Genomic DNA, 22,654 nt, shown 5'->3' with positions numbered 1-22,654 from the left:
AGGTTTGTGCAAGCGGTCAGATGAAAAGGTAAGATGGAGGGAGAGATGAATAGTTCCTTGCTGGGTGAATGGATGTGGGGGTATTTCAGGAGGTTTTGGAAAAGTGGGAAGAGTAAGATGAAAGATTGAAACATTGTTTGCATTAACTATTTCTGTAATTACCTTTGGTCCCCTTCTGGCTCCATTTTGGTATAATTCGGTATATGCACTTAAAGAGTTGCACTTGAAAGATGTTGCTCTGAAAGACCTAAGGACTTAGATTTATACTACTCAGTGTTTAATCAGGTGTGAACAAGAGGGGAGGGGGCTACATTTGGCCTAATCAAGGGAGCACCAGATACAGTCACCAGAAATAGTCAATGTAAACAAATACCCAATAAGTCCAGCAGACTCAAAGTTCAATGCAGACATACCAGGGGATTAGAAGTAAAGATGAGGGGTGTGGACAATATCAGACTCTGTAAAAGTTGGGTGCAGCAGTTAGGTTCTATATCATTGGGTGTCGGACCCCCAACATCATTGCCGATCAGCTATTTGAAGAGGCAGCGGAGGCCCGGGGGCACCTCCAACAAACCAAGCACAGCGCCATAGATTGGATAATGGCTGTCCTTGGTATTGCAGCTTAGCCCCATTTACTTGAATGGGACTGAGCTGCACCTAGGCCAGGGATCAGTAATCTTCGGCACCCAGCTGATGTGAAACTACAACTCCCACCCTTCACACTTACTCGCCTGTTCTTGTAACTCCCATAGAAGTGCTGAGGATTCTGGGAGTTGTAGCCTGAAGAAGGTTTTTTCTTTGACCGAAACATTCTTTGTATGATGTGATACTGCATGTATAAAAGCTACGATACTATTGTACCACACCATGATCAGAGGATGTATCTCACACGAGTCTTGTACACTTTATAAATTATTCATATATTTTACATCAGAGAATGCATATGTTCAGACTGGTGCCTTCCCCTAGGCTTATGACATCTATCTAACCTGCACCTATAATTTATAATGGTGCAGTGCTGGATCCATCTGACCACAATGGGCAGAATAGCACTGCATGTACTGCTCTGTTTTACCTCAAATGTGACAGAATCTGTCATGGAGATATGAATTCGGACCTAAATAGCATTTGTCAGCAGGATCAACCCTATTAAACCAGGCATAATGCCTGGTAGGGCTGACACTGCTGATTAAAAGCACACTTTCCTTACAGTATGTTGATCTGTTGGGCCATTACAGCACAAATGTTGTCTCAATTCATATGCAAGTGAAGGCTTCCATGCACCGAGGGCAGATCCTAGCCACTTGGTGCATCTTAGCATCTCCGCTCCGCAGTGCTGACCCTCCCCCCCACTTAACTTGACAGGGTTGAGCAGCAGCATCAGCAGGATCAGGTGAGCTAATGCTGCTGATGCCTGACCCTATTAGGGGGTAGTGTCTGGCATTGCAGAGCAGAGGGGCTGAGGTGCACAGAGTGGCTAAGGCCCACCCTTGGTGCACTTAAGAATAAGAAAGGTATCCTTTCTGTCAGCAGGATCAACCCTACCAGGTGTTACACCTGGCTTATTAGTTTTGATCCTGCAGACAGATGCTCTTTAAACAAGTTAAAGTACGTTGGATTGTGGTTTGAAACCTGACAGCTGTAATTTCAGATGAGGGCATCAAACTACCAGCTTCAGCAATAAAGTGCAGCAACACTGATGAAGACATATTTATAATTTAAAGGGTAACTGTCATGTTTTCATAAAAAAACTATTTTAGCATATGTTACTGCTGCAGCAGCAGCATTATGCATAAAGCAATCTTTAGTTTCTTCACATACCACTGTTTTCCTTGAGTTTTCCCTTAGTTACGTCTGTTTAAACATTTACAATATGAGGACCTTCTCAAGATGGCTCCTCTGCCAGTTCTCTGAGGTCAAAACTGCTTTCCCTCACTTCCCATACACACTTGCTGTAGCCAGCAGCCCCCTGCCAGCCAATCAGATTAGATTACTGAGAGACACGCCTCCTCACTCTGAAGCCTAATGTGGGCATGCAGTGTGAAGGACTGCCCTTCTGTCTTCTGTTTACACTGAAGGGAAGACAGACAAGCCATAGCAACTGTCTTTTAAGGGAGCAGTGGAAAGGGACAGAGGACATTAATGAAAGCTGTTATTATAAGGTAATTACAGATCTTTTGACAATCATTGACAGACTAACTCAGGTATACATGCCTAGCTCTAATAAACTAGCAAATAAAAAAAATATGACAGTTACCCTTTAATCTCACACCAAAAGAAAACATTAGTCTTCATGGCGACCGAAGCTAACAAGAAAGTAGATTACCATCCAACATGCTGATGCCAACGTTAGCGTCGTAAGTTGGAAATCCTTCGAACAGTCTAAACAGGCGGCCATGTTTTTTTTTTGTCATTCTCAGCGACGGAGGCAGATATGGTTTTTCAAAAGGTTCAAGCGATTCTTCGAGGCCTTGATATTCAACATCCAACACAGCAATCTGACCCAGGTAAACAACCAGTGCTGAAGAATAATGACCACAAATCCAACAAAAAATGAATACGTAGATCGTAAAACTGGAGGAAAAAGTAGCTCACCAGTCAACTAAACACCAGCTGAATCAAATTGTGAGATAACGTAAAGTAATATCAATTGCTCAAAGGGTTGTCATCAGTCATCAAAGAGTCGTGTCCGATCAAGTCTTATGATGGAAGCCAATAGAACTTTAAAACGGTTTTCCAAGACTTTAATACTGATCACCTATTCTCAGGATAGGTCATCAGTATCTTATCGGTGGGGGTCCGACACCAATTCGATTAGCTGTTTGAGAAGACAATGGCCTTCCTGTGAACCTATTCAGTTGAATGGGGCTGAGCTGTGCCTAGACCACATGACCGATAAACGTGATGTCACGTGGTCTAGGAAAAGCTGCCAGTGCCGATGCCCTCTCAAACAGCTAATCGTCGGGGGTCCTGGGTGTCGTACCCCCACCGATCAGATACTGGTGACCTATCCTGAGAATAGGTCATCACTATTAATGTCTCGGAAAACCCCTTTAAAAAACGCCAGCGTCCCCTTAGGCTAGAGACTAGTGATACTATCTTCTCATACTTCTCTATAACCTGTGCATACTTAGGCCTCATGCACACGACCATATGTATTTTGAGGTCCGCCAAAAATATGGATGACATCTGTGTGCATTCTGTATTTTGTGGAACGAAACAGATGGCCCCTAATAGAACAGTACTATCCTTGTCCATAATGCGGACAATAATAGGACATGTTAAATTTTTATACGAAACGGAAATAAGGAAATGGAGAGCACACGGAGAAACTTTTGTTTTTTTTGTGGACCCATTGAAGTGAATGGAACGGACACGGAAAGAAAATATGTTTGTGTGCATGAGGCCTTACTTTAATGTTCCTATTTGATCTTCATTGGTTCTGAGTTTTTTATAACATGCTGATAAGTCCTAAAGTCCAAACTCCTAGGGATCCTAACGGTGGCCGTGTAGGCTGATGGTTAAACATTACGCTCAAGCAAAAATGCACATTTTTATCCATACTGGCTGTTATAGTCATTAACTGGGAACGTTCTCTGTAAAGTTCATTCATGGACTAGCAACCCTCGAATGAAAAATTTCAACACCTGCCAGATGTAATAGTGCATCATCGCTCAGCTAAAACCATCATTCATTGTTGAATTGCATCCAACAACGTTTTGTTGAAATGTAACTGTTTTGATCAGTTTTATACTAATGTACATGGTCACCAACTATCTCCAGAACGGGGCACCCAAAGTGAAGGGAAAGCAGGCGCACATGTACAGGCCACTGTCCATTCACTGCTATGGAAGTTCTGACAATAGCTGAGCTTGGCGAGCTCTGCTTCACTTCAAGGGCCCCCATTCCCAGAGGTGGCATCTGCACCTAAATGACATTTGTGGCATCTCCTTCAAATGTGATTGGCAGGATACCAGCCTACAGATACCGGGGAATTATCTATAGGTCTAAAATGTAATCCTTTACTATGAGGTCTTAAATAATTTAGAAAGCAGCAGTAGGGTATGATGTAAGCCTCTGTGGGAGTGAAGTATGGTTATTACATGTGGGGTGGATTTTAAGAAGAATTTTACCTTGGGTTCACTCTTAATGACTAGCTAGCAGAACATATCAGGAAAAAAAGATGTATGGACAAAGCAAAGAGATAGGTGCGTCTATAACATAACAGAAACGTGAGGTCACTGCCTTATAACACTTAACAAATGTTCTGTGACAGGTATGCTGAGATGGACCCTGCACAAGAGCTTGGATCGCAACCCAAACAGTGGGAATATTATGGTTGGAGTTCTCATTAAAGAGTTGGAGAAGGTATGAACACTCAACAGACAGAAACCCTGGAATCCTTCCTATATTGTCCTATAGACGGGAAGCCAGGCTGTAGAATGGTGGCCAAGGGTACGGCCGGGTGCCACGGCTAGCTGCATGTGGCCACGCCACACCCACCTACCACAGCCAATCAGCACATGATTTTACTGCAACGGCACATGAACTGAATATATAATGCCTCGTTCACACTTCAGTGTTTGGTCAGTGATTTCCATTAGTGATTTGTGAGCCAAAACCAGATGCGGGTCAAAACCACAGAACAGGTGCAGATCTTTCCATTATACCTTATCTCTGTGTAGGCTTCTTTTCTGGTTTTGGCTCACAAATCACTGGTGGAAATCACTGACCAAACACTGAAGTGTGAACGAGGCCTAAATGCCCTGTGCTCAAGTGCTATACATAATTAGAAGGAAATGTAAGTGGGGATGATACATTGTACAATGGGGGAGGGAAACACACAAGCAAGGTGTAATTGTCCCAGAGGCACATGCAAGTCTTTATGACTTAACCCAGTGGGTAGAATCTAGTCCTTGGTGACCAAATGGGCATTGAGCTCAGTGCCCGGGGGCACGTTTACCAATTCCTGGTTAAGATCCTGTACACGATGATCCACTCACTGTGTGACGGATTATATAGTTCGGTGTGATGGTACAAATGTCTCACCACCCAGTGCGGTATAATTAGGTCCCAAGTGAACATTTGACAGAACTTCCAGTTTCCAGACCCTGTTGGCCTCCATGAACTGCAATCAGTCACAGCTAGTCGGCGGATGCCCATTAGCACTATCATCAGGGGCAGATGTTGCATTTCTGAGGCCCCAAGCAAAGTTGTCTGGATCCTCCTTCACACCCCTACGCTCCGCCCCATCACACTGCTATGCTCTGCCAACTGCATGCTAGGCTCCACCCCATCACACTGCTATGCTCTGCCTACTGCATGCTAAGCTCCACCCCATCACACCGCTATGCTCTGCCTACTGCATGCCAAGCTCCACCCCATCACACCGCTATGCTCTGCCTACTGTATGCTAAGCTCCACCCCATCACACTACTATGCTCTGCCCACTGCATGCTAAGCTCCACCCACTGCATGCTAAGTTCCCCCATCACACGCTAAGCTCCCCACATCACACCGCTAAGCACTGTCCTCGTCAGACCTCTAAGCCCCACTCTCTGCTTAGTAGTGCAGCCTGGGTACTTCTGTTATTGCTCTACAGCTGGGAAGGGTCCCCTTCGGCCCCTGTGTAGCTGAACCAGCTGCACACTGGTTATGGACACCCCTTTAGTCATTTTTTTTCAGCTAACCACTTGTGGCCAGGAGAAGGGGGGTGCCATGATCTCCAAGCATTTGCCTGGTATATTCCACCACTGAGTGTATTATATTTAGTCCCTGGTGACCCAGCGTGATAGCAGCTGCCCCCTGTGAACCAGCGGCATGCATCTAGTCAGCAGTGATGCACTCAGAGCAAATACTCTACAGTGACCCAGTATATTATCATCCTATGCAAGCACCGACATAGCAGAGTGGGTCAGTAAGATAGTATTTAGTTCCTAGTGACCCAGTGAAGTCACCCGGTACCTCCATCAGCATCCAGACACTGCTGCACTATTCTTCTCTGCAGTCGGTATTGCCTTTTTGTCTGCAATTACGACAATTCGTAATTATTTGCAATACAGACATGGCACAAGAGGCTAGCCTTTCCAGAGAAGTATAAAGCAGAAGGCAGAGGTGTCTTTTTGGGGTTTGTGAGCTAATTAGCATTTCCGTGGAAGGAGAAATTCCCCATGAGATTGGTTTACAGAACAGAGTAAATGACTTTTGGTCACTAAGAAGAGATTTCTCTGAAAACAGGAAGAAAATACTGTAATTTCCAGAAAGCACCGGCCAAGCAACTTCTCTGACAAGAATTGTGTGCACTCCATGTGTAAATATCTAGTACTTCCCATTAGACATACAAAAATTAATTATTTTGGTGGAGTAAAGGTTGGTGTTCTGCACGACCTACTTACCCATAGTACATTGAACGCATGCACATAGGTATGACAGCTCATGTCCCCAAATAGCAGACGCCTTACAAAACTTACAGAAAGCTGTGTTTTTAGTAGACCGTACAGAAAATATTTTCCCATTTCATCAGTATCCACTTTCAGATCAGTTTACAGCCATTCTCAGATTTACCATCTTTCAAAAGGTGGTTTATAAAGACTATGTTTATAAAGACATAGTTGGGGAAAGACACCAGTCCGTCCAGTTTAACCTGTTAACCCGCAACATTGAGAGGAAGACAACAGTCCATATGAGTAAATAAAAAATTCCTTTCTGACTCCAAGTGTGATCTGTGCAAAGTAAGAAATCACTGTGAAAAAATAGGATCCTGTAAAAAAAAAATAAAAAAAAATTCTGTGCATCAGTTGTGCACATTTGGCATCTCTATCAGCCATTTCCATCTTAGGCTACTTTCACACTAGCGGTAACTTCCGTTACAATAATACAACCGCATGCATCTGTCATGAACGGATCCGGTTGTATTATGTCTTCTATAGCCAAGACGGATCCATCTTCAACACTATTGAAAGTCAATGGGAGACGGATCCGTTTTCGATTGTGGCAGATTGTGTCAGAGAAAACGCAGGCAGCGTTTTGGTGTTCGCCTCCAGAGCGGAATGGTGACTGATCGGAGGCAAACTGATGCATTCTGAGCGGATCCCGTTTCCATTCAGAATGTATTAGGGCAAAAACGGATCCGTTTTGGACCGCTTGTGAGAGCCCTGAACGGATCTCACAAATGGAAAGCCAAAACGCCAGTGTGAAAGTAGCCTTAGATGTGAGCATGCAGGACTTTTTTTTTCTCTAAAAAACGGATCTCAGACGGAAATGACTCAAACGGATGCCGAATGTGCACAACTGATGCACAGGATCCTGTTTTTTGAAATAGTGATGTGAACCCAGCATTTTATACTGGCTCTCTGTAATAATAGGTCTTTCCAGAAAGACATTAAGACGGCTTTAAAATTCAGTGCATCCATGATGGTACACACACAAGTCTTTAAAGGGATTAACAGTCATAAAGGTTATGCACACCTTCGGGGCAATCTTTTATGTAACTGGATCAAGACTCACCCTCTCTAGGGATAGGTATTACTATAGTAATTTAATTCATCATTGCCACCCTGGCTTTATTATACCCTAGTTGTCCTAGACATTAATGCTATAAAATGTTACTTTTAATACATTGCTTTAAAATCAATTCATTAGTTCTGTGCTATGAGTGCTGCTCCATTAGAACTAGCAAACTGTGTATTTTGATATCCTGCAGAAGAAGGTGCACTCCCCTGGTCACCTTCCTATCCCTGTCTTCTGATACTTCATCAGTTAAGCTGTATTTACAAAAGCCAATAATCGTCCAGATTATTGGGAACAACCCGTGTAAATGTGCCGCCGATCACCCGGTGATCCTGCCGTTCATGCAGGGACCACCGATCATAGTTTCTGGGCAGCAGATTGTGTGGTCTAAACAGCGATCTGCTACTGAGAAAGCCATGATTCTGTATGAGGACAAGGGATTGCAATAGCCATCCCCCGTCCTCATACTGTGGAGGTGATCGCTCCATGTAAATGCATTGGTCTCCTTCACTGAACGAGCAACCAACCCTCAGAATCGTCCTGTGTTAGGCCTCATGCACACGACCGTTTCTTTTTGCGGTCCGCAAAAATGGGGTCCGTAGGTCCGTGTCCGTTTTTTCTTCCGTGGGTCTTCCTTGATTTTTGGAGGATCCACGGACATGAAGAAAAAAGTCGTTTTGGTGTCCGCCTGGCCGTGCGGAGCCAAACGGATCCGTCCTGACTTACAATGCAAGTCAATGGGGACGGATCCGTTTGACGTTGACACAATATGGTGCAATTGCAAACGGATCCGTCCCCCATTGACTTTCAATGTAAAGTCAGGAGTCCCTATTATACCATCGGATCGAAGTTTTCTCCAATCCGATGGTATATTTTAACTTGAAGCGTCCCCATCACCATGGGAACGCCTCTATGTTAGAATATACCATCGGATTTGAGTTCGATCGTGAAACTCAGATCCGACAGTATATTCTAACACAGAGGCGTTCCCATAGTGATCGGGACGCTTCAAGTTAGAATATCCTACGAACTGTGTACATGACTGCCCCCTGCTGCCTGGCAGCACCCGATCTCTTACAGGGGGCTGTGATCCGCACAATTAACCCCTCAGGTGCCGGACCTGAGGGGTTAATTGTGCGTATCATAGCCCCCTGTAAGAGATCAGGTGCTGCCAGGCAGGAGGGGGCACCCCCCCTCCCTCCCCAGTTTTAAATTCATTGGTGGCCAGTGGGCCCCCCCCTCCCTCCCCTGTATTACTGTACATTCATTGGTGGCCGCTGGGACTCCGATCGGTAACCATGGCAACCAGGACGCTACTGCAGTCCTGGTTGCCATGGTTACTTAGCAATTTTTAGAAGCATTATACTTACCTGCGAGCTGCGATGTCTGTGACCGGCCAGGCGCTCCTTCTACTGGTAAGTGAAAGGTCTGAGCGGCGCATTGCTTATAGCACAGACCTGTCACTTACCAGTAGGAGGAGCGCCCAGCCGGTCACAGACATCGCAACTCGCAGGTAAGTATAATGCTTCTAAAATTGCTAAGTAACCATGGCAACCAGGACTACAGTAGCGTCCTGGTTGCCATGGTTACCGATCGGAGCCCCAGCGATTAAACTGGGACTCCGACCGGAACTCTCCGCTGCCACCAATGATGGGGGGGGGATTTTAATTAGGAGGGGGAGGGAGGGGGGGCCGCACTGGCCACCAATGAATGTACAGTAATACAGGGGAGGGAGGGGGGGGCCCACTGGCCACCAATGAATGTACAGTAATACAGGGGAGGGAGGGGGGGCCCACTGGCCACCAATGAATGTACAGTAATACAGGGGAGGGAGGGGGGGCCCACTGGCCACCAATGAATGTACAGTAATACAGGGGGGGAGGGGGGGCCCACTGGCCACCAATTAATTTAAAACTGGGGAGGGAGGGGGGTGTGCCCCCTCCTGCCTGGCAGCACCTGATCTCTTACAGGGGGCTATGATACGCACAATTAACCCCTCAGGTCCGGCACCTGAGGGGTTATTTGTGCGGATCACAGCCCCTTGTAAGAGATCGGGTGCTGCCAGGCAGCAGGGGGCAGTCATGTACACAGTTCGTAGTATATTCTAACTTGAAGCGTCCCCATCACTATGGGAACGCCTCTGTGTTAGAATATACTGTCGGATCTGAGTTTTCACGAAGTGAAAACTCAGCTCTGAAAAAGCTTTTATGCAAACGGATCTGCGATCTGTCTGTGTGAAAGTAGCCTACGGCCACGGATCACTTCTGTGAAGAAGTTCGGGTTTGGGTACCAAACATGCACGATTTTTCTCACGCGAGTGCAAAACACATTACAATGTTTTGCACTCGCGCGGAAAAATCGCACGTGTTCCCGCAACGCACCCGCACATTTTCCCGCAACGCCCGTCTGAAAGAGGCCTAAGGCCCCTTTCACACGAGCGAGTTTTCCGCACGGGTGCGATGCGTGACGTGAACGTATTGCACCCGCACTGAATCCTGACCCATTCATTTCAATGAGTCTGTGTACATTTTTTTGAACGCATCAGTTCTGCGTTGCGTGAAAAACGCAGCATGTTCTATATACTACATTTTTCACGCAGCCCTGGCCCTATAGAAGTGAATGGTGCTGCATGAAAAAAAGCATTGCATCTGCAAGCAAGTGCGGATACAATGCATTTTTCACTGATGGTTGTTAAGAGATGTTGTTTGTAAACCTTCCGTTTTTTATCACGCGCGTGAAAAACGCATCAAAACGCATTGCACCCGCGTGGAAAAAAATGAACAACTGAACGCAATAGCAGACAAAACTGACGGAACTTGCTTGCAAAGTGGTGCGAGTTTTCCTGAACGCACCCTGAATGCATCCGGACCTAATTCGTCACGCTTGTGTGAAAGAGGCCTTAGCGTCAGAAGGCAGGGATAGGAAGGCGCCTCCCGTCAGCAACTTCTCCTGCAGGATATCAGAATACACAGACAGTAAGCGTTAGCTAGTTTTCATTTTTTTTAGGTTAAATATTTTTTTTATGGGCAAGCCGAGGACGATAAGCAGCTGACATATGACTGCACTTCAAATGTGATAAGACCATGTAATCTTCTAAACAGAATTTCAAACTTTCTGATATCTGGTCATGGAGATATCACACACACTCAGCGTTGGCCAGTTGACAGATGCACACTTAAATCATTAAAAAGTGACTGAAGCTCTGCCCTTGCTTTTACTGTATAATTGGAGGATGCACACGAAATAAAGTATCATGAATAACAGGACTAAGCATCCTACGTATACAAGGGTGTATATCATCTAAGTTGTTAATTCATGTACTGCTTTCAAAGCAGTTTTCCCGGTAGAATTCTTCTTGTAAGAATATGGGTCAGAAGGCGGTTCAAAAAAAAAAAAAGAATCATTAGTCACTACATGGATACCCCAACACTGATCCAGTCCAATGGTGAAACTACTAGGAAAGGCCCGCTCAGCCAATCACTGGCAGAAGTAGTGGCGTGCCTCTGTCAGTGACTGGCTGACCCGGCCTTTTTATGGCATGTTGAGTCATGACGTCTATAGCATCGGGGACAGGAGCATTGTCTGAAAGTCAGCGTCGAGGGGGGAGGGAAATTGGTGGAGGTGAGTAATGACTCTTAACATGTCCTGGCCCAAAAGAATGGGGTATTTCAGTGATAAAAAACGAGGGTGCAAATGACAGCTGTCAGCAATACCTAAATTTTATTAACGTTCCTTCACTTAACGTTTTTAATAATTTTGGGACTTCTTGGCCCTTTCTCTCTTTTTGGAATTTCATATTCTAGCTGATCTCAACATGGAAGGAAACACCCCCCTCACTTCTTTGTCGAGATGTCAGCAGAGCATGTATCTCAGAAGTTTGGCTTTCTACTATATAATGTTCCAGGCCACGCTGCTTGGGTTCTCCCCCTCATCAGCATCAACATACTGTACTCATACCTACCCCTATAGCGGTACCACTATATTGGTCTGTTCACGGCACATGGTGACCATTGTGCAGAACGAATAAAAGTAATAAAGGGGCCAAAAAGTCCTGGAATGCTTGATAAGGTTTACTGAAGGTTCATCTGTAAAATGTATTTCTAGTAGTTGTCAGTTGTGCCATAATTTCCTTTTCTGCTGGAATATCCCTTTCATATGGAAAATGCATGAATTTTCTTATGTTCTACGCCAAATTTTACAATTAACACACATTCATCAGATGAAGCCATCATTTCTGTGTTTTGAAGTAATTCAGTTTTTGTACTGTCATTCTAGGCAGAACAAGAAGACAACCTGCATTATATCATCCCTTTACTGCACACGCTTATGTACGCCATCACAAAGGTACAGTAGACAGTGACAGGGTATGCATACAATTGCCGCCAATTGATCTCCTGTCATGTGGATATTTGATTATAATCTAACTAATTATATACAATCATTAACTACTAAAAAGTACCTTAGATGTATTCACTTACTGGTGTGACAGATGGTTACCTCATAATATACACACAAAGATGCCGCATGCTAATGAGCTGATTCGAGTCCAGCGTGATGTCAGTGAGTCCAGCGTTTTTTTAATTCAGAGCTATAGCCACTCCCCTGCCCACCTGCTGCTGATTTATATGGAAAATAACTTTCAATCAGCAGCAGGTAGGCGGGGAGAGTCAGGAACTCATGAATATTCAGGACTCATTATTATCAGCTGGAGCTTTTCAATACAAGATGTTGGCAGATTGATTGTGTCAATTAAAGAAAGTGACCCAGCATTTTGCTAAGAGAATCAGTCACTTATTTATGTTGCCCTTAGTTAGGCCACCATAAAACTGGTGACAGGTTCCCTTTAAGGTCTGTTTCACACTGGCATTAATGGTAGGATCCATAACTATCGTGTGCAGCCAGAAGTCCGTCCGGCCCCATTCACTATAATGGGACCGGCAGAGATCCGGCCACAGCAAATATGCATACAGCGTTTGTTGTCCTCCTCTCTGCATATTTGCCTTGCTGCAGCCGGATCTCTGCCGGTCCCCGTTCTAGTAAATGGGGCCGGACGGACTTCCAGAAGGGCACGGCTGCACACTGTAGTTAGAGAACCATTAAAGCCAGTGTGAAACTGGCCTACGGAAAAAAACAACCTTTACAGCCCTTGTAATTTACATTCCAGGCTGCATATATCTCTGATGAATTGTATGAACGAGTTTACGTCTTCTGCAAAAAGATACTTACTCTACCAAAGCCATACTGTACGATTGGTCTGGACTATGCGCGAAGACTAAAGACCGAGAAGAAAGTTCCAGGTACATATGATACCATTACTGCATAAACCCATAATAAATATACTAGCAGACATTGGGGGACATTTACTAAGCTACAGTAAATGCACCAGAATTCTGTCTCAATTTGCACCAAAAAAATGGTGTACCACATTTATTTTGTGTTTTAGATGCGCAAGTGTGCTGCACTCGTCAAGTGGTTGTGGATTAGAAGGAAACTGGGTGTGGGTTAAAATGTGACAATATGCTCCATATTGCATCAAATTTTGGCGCAAAGTAAGCCTACCAATAAGTGGTATAAAGCTAGGCAGTGCGCCAAATGTATCTTCCAGCATGAGCCAATGTGATAAATTTGGCAGATCTTTAGACTGTCTGGACCAGCATTACTTTGTCTAAATATTAGACAGGATTAGTAAATCTGCCCCATAATCTTTACATTATTACTGAACTGAGGATATTAGGCCTGATTCACACGTCTGTGCTCAGTCCGGGAAACATGGTCGGTTGCATCTTCCGGACTGACCGCGGCTCCCCTGACCCAGACTGATTGCAGCATAGTGATTTATAATACAGTTAGGTCCTATCTGATCGCAGGTCTAATGTACAGTACTCACATCATTATGAGTACGGTACATTAGACCCACATTAAGATATGAACTGACTAAATCGCTATGATGTAGTCAGTCCGAGTCAGGTGAACCATAGTCGTTCTGAGAGATGCGGCCGACACATGGGCCGTGTTTTCTGGGCCGAGCACAGTCAGGTGAACAGGGCCTAATTCATCTTCAGTACTGCGACTAGACATATTACTAATCAGTTACTACAGCTGCTAGGGTTACTACTGCATATTAATTGTGCATAGTGAATAATAGTTTACATGATTCTTTAGGTTTTTCATATCAAAAGATGGTGGTGTGGGAGCAAAACCTTAAGAGGAATCTCAATCATCACCAAGACAAGTAAGCTGAATTTTTCATAATTTCTTATGTAAAGTGAATTGGAAAATTAAAGGGATTTTCTGAGTGTTTAATACTGATGACCTATCCTCAGGTGGGTCCGACACCCGGGACCCCCGCCGATCAGCTGTTTGAAGAGGCCTCAGCGCTCCACTGAACACTGGCAGCTTACCAAGTACATCACCGTCCATTGGATAGCGGCTGTGCTTGGTACTGCAGCTCAGCCTCATTCACTTGCACAATCCCTTTAAGATATACATAACACGAGGGGTAACCCTTAGCCACTAGCTATCTCATTTATAACCTTCCCCTCCAACAAGTTACTTGAAATTGTCAGCAACCTTCTTGTGAGACTAGCAGAAGTTTCCATGATCTCTTGTAATCTCCTGGCTACATATCCATTGTGGAATACCTAAAAGAACCAAAGATAAAATGCGCAATGACAGATCTGCTGACAGAATCTGTTCTCAGTAATGGAAATGATCATTATTAAAAAGGTTAACATCAGGAAAATTACAAAAAAACACAATATATTTGGTTCAGTCCACTATCGTAATAGGAGCTCCTACCAACGTTCCTGGGTATCTGAAAAGGAGGATAAATCATGAGGAGTGTCATACTAAAGAAAATATTCCTCGCAGGGTGCTACTGTTTTTGGATCCGGCGCTGGTTTCGGAGGCTGTATGTAATACACTTCTCCGCGAGACTCAAGCCAGTCAGATGTCTCACTCACCTGTGTCCTGTATGATGTATGTCATTACCAACTGTATTCAGGCCTCACTTGGCAAAGACTGCAACATAGAATTGCTGCAACAGGTGCTGAAGGTAAGAGGGATGGTGGTGATGGTACGGGCGGTCCTTCTAATAATAATAATAATAATAAAAGTCTCATGCATTCGTGCTGCTACTTTTCTCCAGGATAAATCTACTGAAGAGGTGGAAATTTGGTTTCAAGAGGTTCTATTGGTGATGGAGCGCGGCGAGCAGGAAAACGCCGGCACCAGGCAGAGACACAATGAACGGCTGCAGGAAATCTATAAGAAAGTCATTTCATCTGAAGAAGGTACCAGTTAGATATAGATGGCCATTCAACTGTGTTCCCTCACGGGACTGACTTAACCATACAACCATTTAGGGGCTCTAGAACGGTTCTTATATAAACTCATTAGCCTTCTTAGTTTTCTTAGAAAGTCATACTGCCCCCATCTTATCTGCCTAGGTTTTAATGCTGACCACAGTAACTGGTACAGCATACATTCCAGCTATTATTTTCCTTACACAATTAAAGCCATGATATGACTGACTGCCGTAGGCAACATTTCTGCATCTTCACTGTTCTTCTGCATTCTTTTATAGAATCAGGAATGTCAAAACTTCAGAGAATCCCGCTGCCCAGCCCAAAATTCAGCGTTCATCTCTGGACTGACGACGATCAACTATGTAATGGAGTTATTTCTTTTTCATTTACAGTGTGCATTTTAACGAATACTCTAGCATTCAGAACTGGAAAAAAGGGTCACTCCTCTGCACCTATAGGGTCCGACAACTATGCACGCTATGCCCTCTCTTAACTGTGGAGGATCTGATTCCATCAGTGTATAGATTAAAGGGGTTGTGCGCTGTGATAATATTTAGGATAGGTCACCAATATCAGATCGGCGGGGGTCTGACTCCTGACAGGGGTTGGGACGTTGTAATTGTACTGCATTGCTGCTATAATTTAGACGGCGTGCAGGTAAATGTTGGAAGAGGATGCAGCACTCTCACAAATGCTGCAATCCCTTCAAACAGCTGATCAGTGGGAGTTGGACCTCTGTTAGGGCTCATGCACACTAACATGTGTCGGCTGGCCCCGTGTTGAGGTCCTCAAACAGCCAGTCGGCAATATACGGGTCCCGGCTGTTTTTGCACCGCATCACGGATTCAGACCCATTTACTTGACTGGGTCCGCAATTTGGAAGGTCCTGTGCGGAACGGAGGCAAGGAACCCCATGGAAGCACTACAGAGTGCTTCCGTGGGGTTTATCTCTGTGCCTCTGCAGCGCAAAAAAATAGAACATGTTTTTTTGCGATGTGGATGCATCACAGACCCATTGGTGTCTGTGGATTGGAGAACGCAAATTGCGGACCCCAAATGCACAGAACGGCTATGTGCATGAGCCTTTAATCTGATATTAATGACCTTATCCTGTGGATAGGTCATCAATATCATTACAGCCCACAACCCCTTTCGGAGTGTAAACCCTTTGTCTTTACTAATGGTTATGTACAGAAATACAATGGCCACATGGAGTAACTTTAAATGTATCAGCAGAATGATAATAAGGTTTTCTTTACACCAGGGAAAGAGCTGATGCTGTTCATGAGGGAGACCCTGACCACAGATGCAGAGACAGAATATGTCAAGGAGCCAGAACTCTCCTTGGACCCAGAGGGCAACGAGCAGCACCGCATCTCTGTGTGGTCTAATGACAGTGGGATAGAGAGAGACTTGCCTGGGACAGAAGAGAAAGAATCAAGCAAGTTATATAGGAAACCATGCATTAAGAAGAAAGGCGCAGACGTGGACTCTGCTGTTTTTCTTCAAAACCTCACCAAGGCACCCAAGGGAAGCCAGACAGCGACACTACAGAGGCTCTCAGGACAGAGTACAGAGGTCCCAACTGGACCGGATAAGCTTCCCACTGCTCGAGTGGTGGTCCTAGGAGATGACAGAGCCCTGGGCAGATTGGCTAAAGCATATTACTCCTTCAGGTACTGAAGTCTCAGTGAAACCATAGATAAATGTACGACAGTCTAACTTTAAAAGGCAATTTGTCATCAGGGCAAATCTCTTTGATGTCTTATAAAAAGTATCAACTAGTGGCAGAATGCCACCACTAAATGGCCCATGACTCTTCATGATCACTTAAACTCATTGCTGCAAAAAAGTGTCCCATGTGGTCGTCTCTACTGAACGGCTGGAAAGAGGAAACCGGGGACAGATAAAACCCTACAAATTTATCACCAAGCTAAACTTATGGAGCCGACTTTGTTAGTGCTCACATAATACACATCTCCATAGACATCCACAGAAAAAAACAGCTGTCCAAAGCAAAGCACCTGAGACTTTTACAGCCCTGGGGTGTGGAATACCTGAGCATCTATGTAGGGGGGGTCAATCTTAGTCATAGGTACCCTTTTAGATGTTGACCAGGTATAATTTTTTGCGGGATCTGACATCGGCCAGGGAGAGATGCATGCATGCTGGGTGGTCTGATGCCCAGCAAGTTTCTTGAATGGCTTTGCAATCTGGAACGGAGGCATGGAACCCGACGGAAGCACTATAGAGTGATTACGTGCGGTTCTTCTCTGTGCCTCCGCACCGCAAATAAATAGAACAGGTTTTATTTTTTTGCTGTACCGACAGATGACGGACCCATTCAAGATTAATGGGTCTGGATCCGTGTATGGCAACCACACGGATGGTGCCTGTGCAAATTCTATTCTATGTTCTATTTTTTTTTATGGACATGTGGACACGGAGTCATTTCCATTTTTTTGTGGCCCTATTGAAGTAAATGGTTCTGCATACGGGCCGCAAAAAAAACGGAACAGACACAGAAATAAAATATATGTTCGTGGGCATGAGCCCTAACACTAAGTTCTGGAGTGCTAGAAACCTTCCAGACCACGGATATTATATGCAAAGGGATGATGGCATAGTGCTAAGAGGTGTCCATCCACTGACAGACGCTATGGGGTACATGAGGGGACAGATGTAATAGCTGTAATTGGAAGGGCGCCTAAGATGAGTCATGATTCCCGAGGTCACATCACGCTGCAGTGATCCAGACAATCTATTGGGATATTAGTGCATACAGGTAATGTAATTAACGTTCCCACTAAGAGTGACCCTAAGTGAACAGTTAATATTTTCCTTCAGGAAGAGAGAAGCCAGGAGGCCACATCGGACCCTGAAGGCCAATCTTCAATTTTATTGCATTCCTATCCAAGGAGAAAGAAGCGATACCTCAGCTCACATGGTAAAGGTTATATATCGATGAATCTATCATGCTAATAGCTGACTATTACAGGGTCATTGACTGACAGGTCCATTCATCATGAAGGCACAATTCTATTCACAATTAATACGACCTTTCATTGGCACAATAAACATGAGAGAGATTTAATGTCATTTTTTGCTTATTTTAATTTTGGATGTGAAATGTGCTGCTGGTCTGGCAAAAATGTACAATACACTTGCATTAATTACTACAAAACTGATCAAAACTCTTATTTTTACTGGCACTATAAGTGCAAAAAAAAACGTACTTTTCCGGGCTCCAGCTTCGGTGCGACTGCGCCGGGAGAGACACCCTGCAAAGCCGCACCCCCTGGTGACACGACAGCATCCTTAGCAACAGGATGCAATGCTCTTTCTCCCCACGGGGAACACGTGCTGGAGGAGACTAGCATTGGGCTGATTGCTCAGCTGCTCTATTCCTATGTGCTAGTGTTCTGGCTAATGGAGCGCCGAGACATGGCCTATCAGGGTCTGATCCTGGGACTCGGTGCTCTATTTAAACTCCTTCCTTGCCATACACCAGTGATAGTCCTGTACAGGCTCACTGGTTCTTGGGTTCATTTGTTTGTTTCTTACCTCGGCTTGTCTTTTGACCACTATCTCTCACGTGATTTGTACTGTGCATGAAATCTGGTATTTGATCTCGGCTTGTCTTTTTACTATTCTCTGTCTCTCGCTTTTGTACTGCGTTGTCCACCTGGTTCTGACCAATTTTTGTACGACTAACCCTTTGTGTTGTTTTGTCTTTTGGAGTCTGTCTGTCTCTGCACCTCTGCAGAAAGCCTACTACCAATTAAGCATATTAGGTGATGTGCATCTCTGTAATGAGAAGGGGTGTGGTCTAATGACATCAACACCCTATATTAGGTGTGCATAATTATTAGGCAACTTCCTTTCCTTTGGCAAAATGGGTCAAAAGAAGGACTTGACAGGCTCAGAAAAGTCAAAAATAGTGAGATATCTTGCAGAGGGATGCAGCACTCTTAAAATTGCAAAGCTTCTGAAGCGTGATCATCGAACAATCAAGCGTTTCATTCAAAATAGTCAACAGGGTCGCAAGAAGCGTGTGGAAAAACCAAGGCGCAAAATAACTGCCCATGAACTGAGAAAAGTCAAGCGTGCAGCTGCCAAGATGCCACTTGCCACCAGTTTGGCCATATTTCAGAGCTGCAACATCACTGGAGTGCCCAAAAGCACAAGGTGTGCAATACTCAGAGACATGGCCAAGGTAAGAAAGGCTGAAAGACGACCACCACTGAACAAGACACACAAGCTGAAACGTCAAGACTGGGCCAAGAAATATCTCAAGACTGATTTTTCTAAGGTTTTATGGACTGATGAAATGAGAGTGAGTCTTGATGGGCCAGATGGATGGGCCCGTGGCTGGATTGGTAAAGGGCAGAGAGCTCCAGTCCGACTCAGACGTCAGCAAGGTGGAGGTGGAGTACTGGTTTGGGCTGGTATCATCAAAGATGAGCTTGTGGGGCCTTTTCAGGGTGAGGATGGAGTCAAGCTCAACTCCCAGTCCTACTGCCAGTTTCTAGAAGACACCTTCTTCAAGCAGTGGTACAGGAAGAAGTCTGCATCCTTCAAGAAAAACATGATTTTCATGCAGGACAATGCTCCATCACACGCGTCCAAGTACTCCACAGCGTGGCTGGCAAGAAAGGGTATAAAAGAAGAAAATCTAATGACATGGCCTCCTTGTTCACCTGATCTGAACCCCATTGAGAACCTGTGGTCCATCATCAAATGTGAGATTTACAAGGAGGGAAAACAGTACACCTCTCTGAACAGTGTCTGGGAGGCTGTGGTTGCTGCTGCACGCAATGTTGATGGTGAACAGATCAAAACACTGACAGAATCCATGGATGGCAGGCTTTTGAGTGTCCTTGCAAAGAAAGGTGGCTATATTGGTCACTGATTTGTTTTTGTTTTGTTTTTGAATGTCAGAAATGTATATTTCTGAATGTTGAGATGTTATATTGGTTTCACTGGTAAAAATAAATAATTGAAATGGGTATATATTTGTTTTTTGTTAAGTTGCCTAATAATTATGCACAGTAATAGTCACCTGCACACACAGATATCCCCCTAAAATAGCTAAAACTAAAAACAAACTAAAAACTACTTCCAAAAATATTTTGCTTTGATATTAATGAGTTTTTTGGGTTCATTGAGAACATGGTTGTTGTTCAATAATAAAATTAATCCTCAAAAATACAACTTGCCTAATAATTCTGCACTCCCTGTATAAACTTGTACTGAGGTCTTTGCTGTCTTTCTGGTGCTCTTTACAATGGCAATGTGATCGACAATCCTTCCAAGAATATGATTTTTCTTCTATAGGAGGAGTCGGCCGCCATGAGCGACATGTGTGAGCTTAGCACATATCTGGGCCAGGTGGATCCGTGGTATGACAAAAACATTAACACCCTCTACGACAGAATTACCAAACTTGCACTTATGGTGAGTAGAGGCTTGTAATGCAGTACTAGTGGATGGTAGTAATACGTGAGATCAAACTTGCTTAGTTGACTGATGGGGAGAACAACTGCTGGAGGAAGTCCTTTATGATCAAAGAGAACTGGATCTATTCAAATAAAAACACTGGTAGGGCTCGTTCACATGACACTTTTTGGCACTGTTTTTATGTATATAAATGTATATACATAGCTGTTGTATATATATATATATATATATATATATAGCTCTTAGAAATCATTTGGGAGTGATATCAGCTGTAAGTGAAAGCATGTTACAGCTGCTTAATTTCTAACAGCTATCAATCCCAACGTACAGGACATAATGCTGCCATTCTGGTCTTGTTTTAAAGTCTAGACTGTCAGCTTTCAAATAAAACAAGACCAATATCTAGCTGTTACTTTCACACTAGCGTTAGAGGAATCCGTCAGGCAGTTCCGTTGCTGGAACTGCCTGCCGGATCCGGAAATCCGTGTGCAAACGGATACCATTTGTTTCTGGATCCGTTTGACAAGTGTATTGAAATACCGGATACATCTCTCTGATGTCATCCGGAAAAATGGATCCGGTATTAATTTTTTTCACATTTTTAAGGGTCTGTACATGCGCAGACCAGAAAACCGGATCCGGCATTAAAACATTCCAATGAAAAATAATGCCAGCAAGTGTTCTGGAATTTTGGCCGGAGAAAATACTGCAGAATGCTGCGGTATTTTCTCCGGCCAAATACCGTAAAAGTGATTGAACTGAAGACATCCTGATGCATAGTGAACGAAATGCTTTCCATTCACAATGCATTAGGACAAAACTGAATTATTTTTTTTCCGGTATTGAGCCCCTAGGATGGAACTCAATACCGGAAAACTTTAACGCTAGTGTGAAAGTACCCTAAGCCTAATATATGAAGAGTTAAAGCAGTCCTCCCTCCCTTAAGTTTGCTGTGATCTCAGTCTACCTGGAGGGGTGGGGGGGGGGGGGGGAAACTGACAGCCTGCAGTATAGGAGAGAGAGAAAAAAATATGACAAAAAATAAATTAAAATAAATAAAATTATACACACACACACACAACTGGCAACATCATAATCGTACTGACCTACTGAATAACGTTATCAAGTTATTTATTTATAGTTTTACCACACAGTGAACTGTGTAAAAATCCCACAAAACAATGTTAAAATTGCTATTTTTTTTTATCTTTCCCCTAAAAGTTAAAACATTATATATACGCCAAATGGTTACAAAAAAAACCAGCTAGTCCTACAAAGTTCAAGGTGTCATACAGCTAAACTGAAGAAATAATAAAAAAGTTACTGGTCCTTAACCGTTTCCCGACTAGCGCCGTACACTAATGTCTGTGACCGGCGGTAAGCCAGTCTCAGACTTTTAACCCTGAAGATGCCATGGTCAAACACACTTCAGAGTGTGCTCTGGCTCCCCCTGGCAAGGATTCCTCCGGAATGAACTGAAGCTCTCAGGAATTAGTTCCTATTGAGCCCCTGTGGCAGGGCTCCATAGGAACATAGGGTCACATTTATTAAGACCGACGTTTTAGAAACAGTAACGCACAGCTGTCAATCCATTTATACATTGATATGTCCTTCACAGCCAGCCTGTCCATCCAGAGACTCCACTTCTGACCCTTTCATCCTGGATGTGGCCTCCTACTATCTACGCTTTGGATTACAACCAGTGTTCTTTCAGATTTACTCTGTCAAGGTAAGTTCCATATGTAATACAATACTGAGAGCAATGCTAATGGTCATGTACTGCAGTAAACACAACTTACAGTATATAACAGACAATAATGAAAGTTAAATACCTTTTCAGTTTCTGAATGTCCCTTCCATCACATCTCACGAATAGGAGGGGGCTGTCCCACTGAAGTGAATGGAATGGTGGAGCTGAAATTACACCTGCTCGCCACTGCAATGTCAATGGCGAGCAGGTAAACAGTGAAGAAGATGCAGTGCTGATCAGAGAGGATGTTGGGAGTCGTCCCCCACCAATCTTATACTAATGATTTATACTCAGGATACTGTAGGTCACCAATATATCAAAACAACCCCTTCAATGTTCCCTTTTAAAAGGGTTTTCTGGGACTTTTTTTTTACTTGCCTCAGGATAGGTCATCAGTATCGGATTGTTGGAGGTCCGATACTCGGGACGCTCACCGATCAGCTGTTTGAGAAGACACCTGCTCTCCTGTGAGCACCGTATCTTTCTCCCTGTTCACCAAGCACAGCGCCGTACATTGTATAGTGGCTATGTTTGGTATTGCACTCATCCCCATTCACTTCTATGGGGCTGAGCTGCTCCTAGACCATGTGACTGCTGAATGTGTCATCACTGGCATAGGAAAAGCAGA

The 22,654-nt window shown here is 44.1% G+C and overlaps 1 protein-coding gene across 4 annotated transcripts in view; it reads left to right on the top strand.

Moving 5' to 3' along the window:
• PIK3R6 (phosphoinositide-3-kinase regulatory subunit 6) overlaps nucleotides 1-22,654 on the top strand; it is a 68,192-nt gene that overhangs the window by 33,080 nt on the left and 12,458 nt on the right. For all 4 annotated transcript variants that reach the window (XM_040437494.1, XM_040437496.1, XM_040437497.1 and 1 more), the window contains 12 exons: nucleotides 2,421-2,507; nucleotides 4,277-4,368; nucleotides 11,785-11,853; nucleotides 12,674-12,806; nucleotides 13,672-13,741; nucleotides 14,380-14,563; nucleotides 14,657-14,801; nucleotides 15,095-15,178; nucleotides 16,081-16,492; nucleotides 17,664-17,763; nucleotides 20,154-20,273; nucleotides 21,895-22,005. In XM_040437494.1, coding sequence (XP_040293428.1) covers nucleotides 2,421-2,507; nucleotides 4,277-4,368; nucleotides 11,785-11,853; nucleotides 12,674-12,806; nucleotides 13,672-13,741; nucleotides 14,380-14,563; nucleotides 14,657-14,801; nucleotides 15,095-15,178; nucleotides 16,081-16,492; nucleotides 17,664-17,763; nucleotides 20,154-20,273; nucleotides 21,895-22,005 — 1,607 coding nt within the window. The remainder of the gene's footprint in view (nucleotides 1-2,420; nucleotides 2,508-4,276; nucleotides 4,369-11,784; nucleotides 11,854-12,673; nucleotides 12,807-13,671; nucleotides 13,742-14,379; nucleotides 14,564-14,656; nucleotides 14,802-15,094; nucleotides 15,179-16,080; nucleotides 16,493-17,663; nucleotides 17,764-20,153; nucleotides 20,274-21,894; nucleotides 22,006-22,654) is intronic.

This window comes from Bufo bufo, chromosome 6 (assembly GCF_905171765.1).
Source record: "Bufo bufo chromosome 6, aBufBuf1.1, whole genome shotgun sequence".
Lineage (NCBI taxonomy): Eukaryota > Metazoa > Chordata > Amphibia > Anura > Bufonidae > Bufo > Bufo bufo.
The sequence above is the reverse complement of the archived record's forward strand: the minus strand, read 5'-3'. Positions and strand labels throughout refer to the sequence as shown.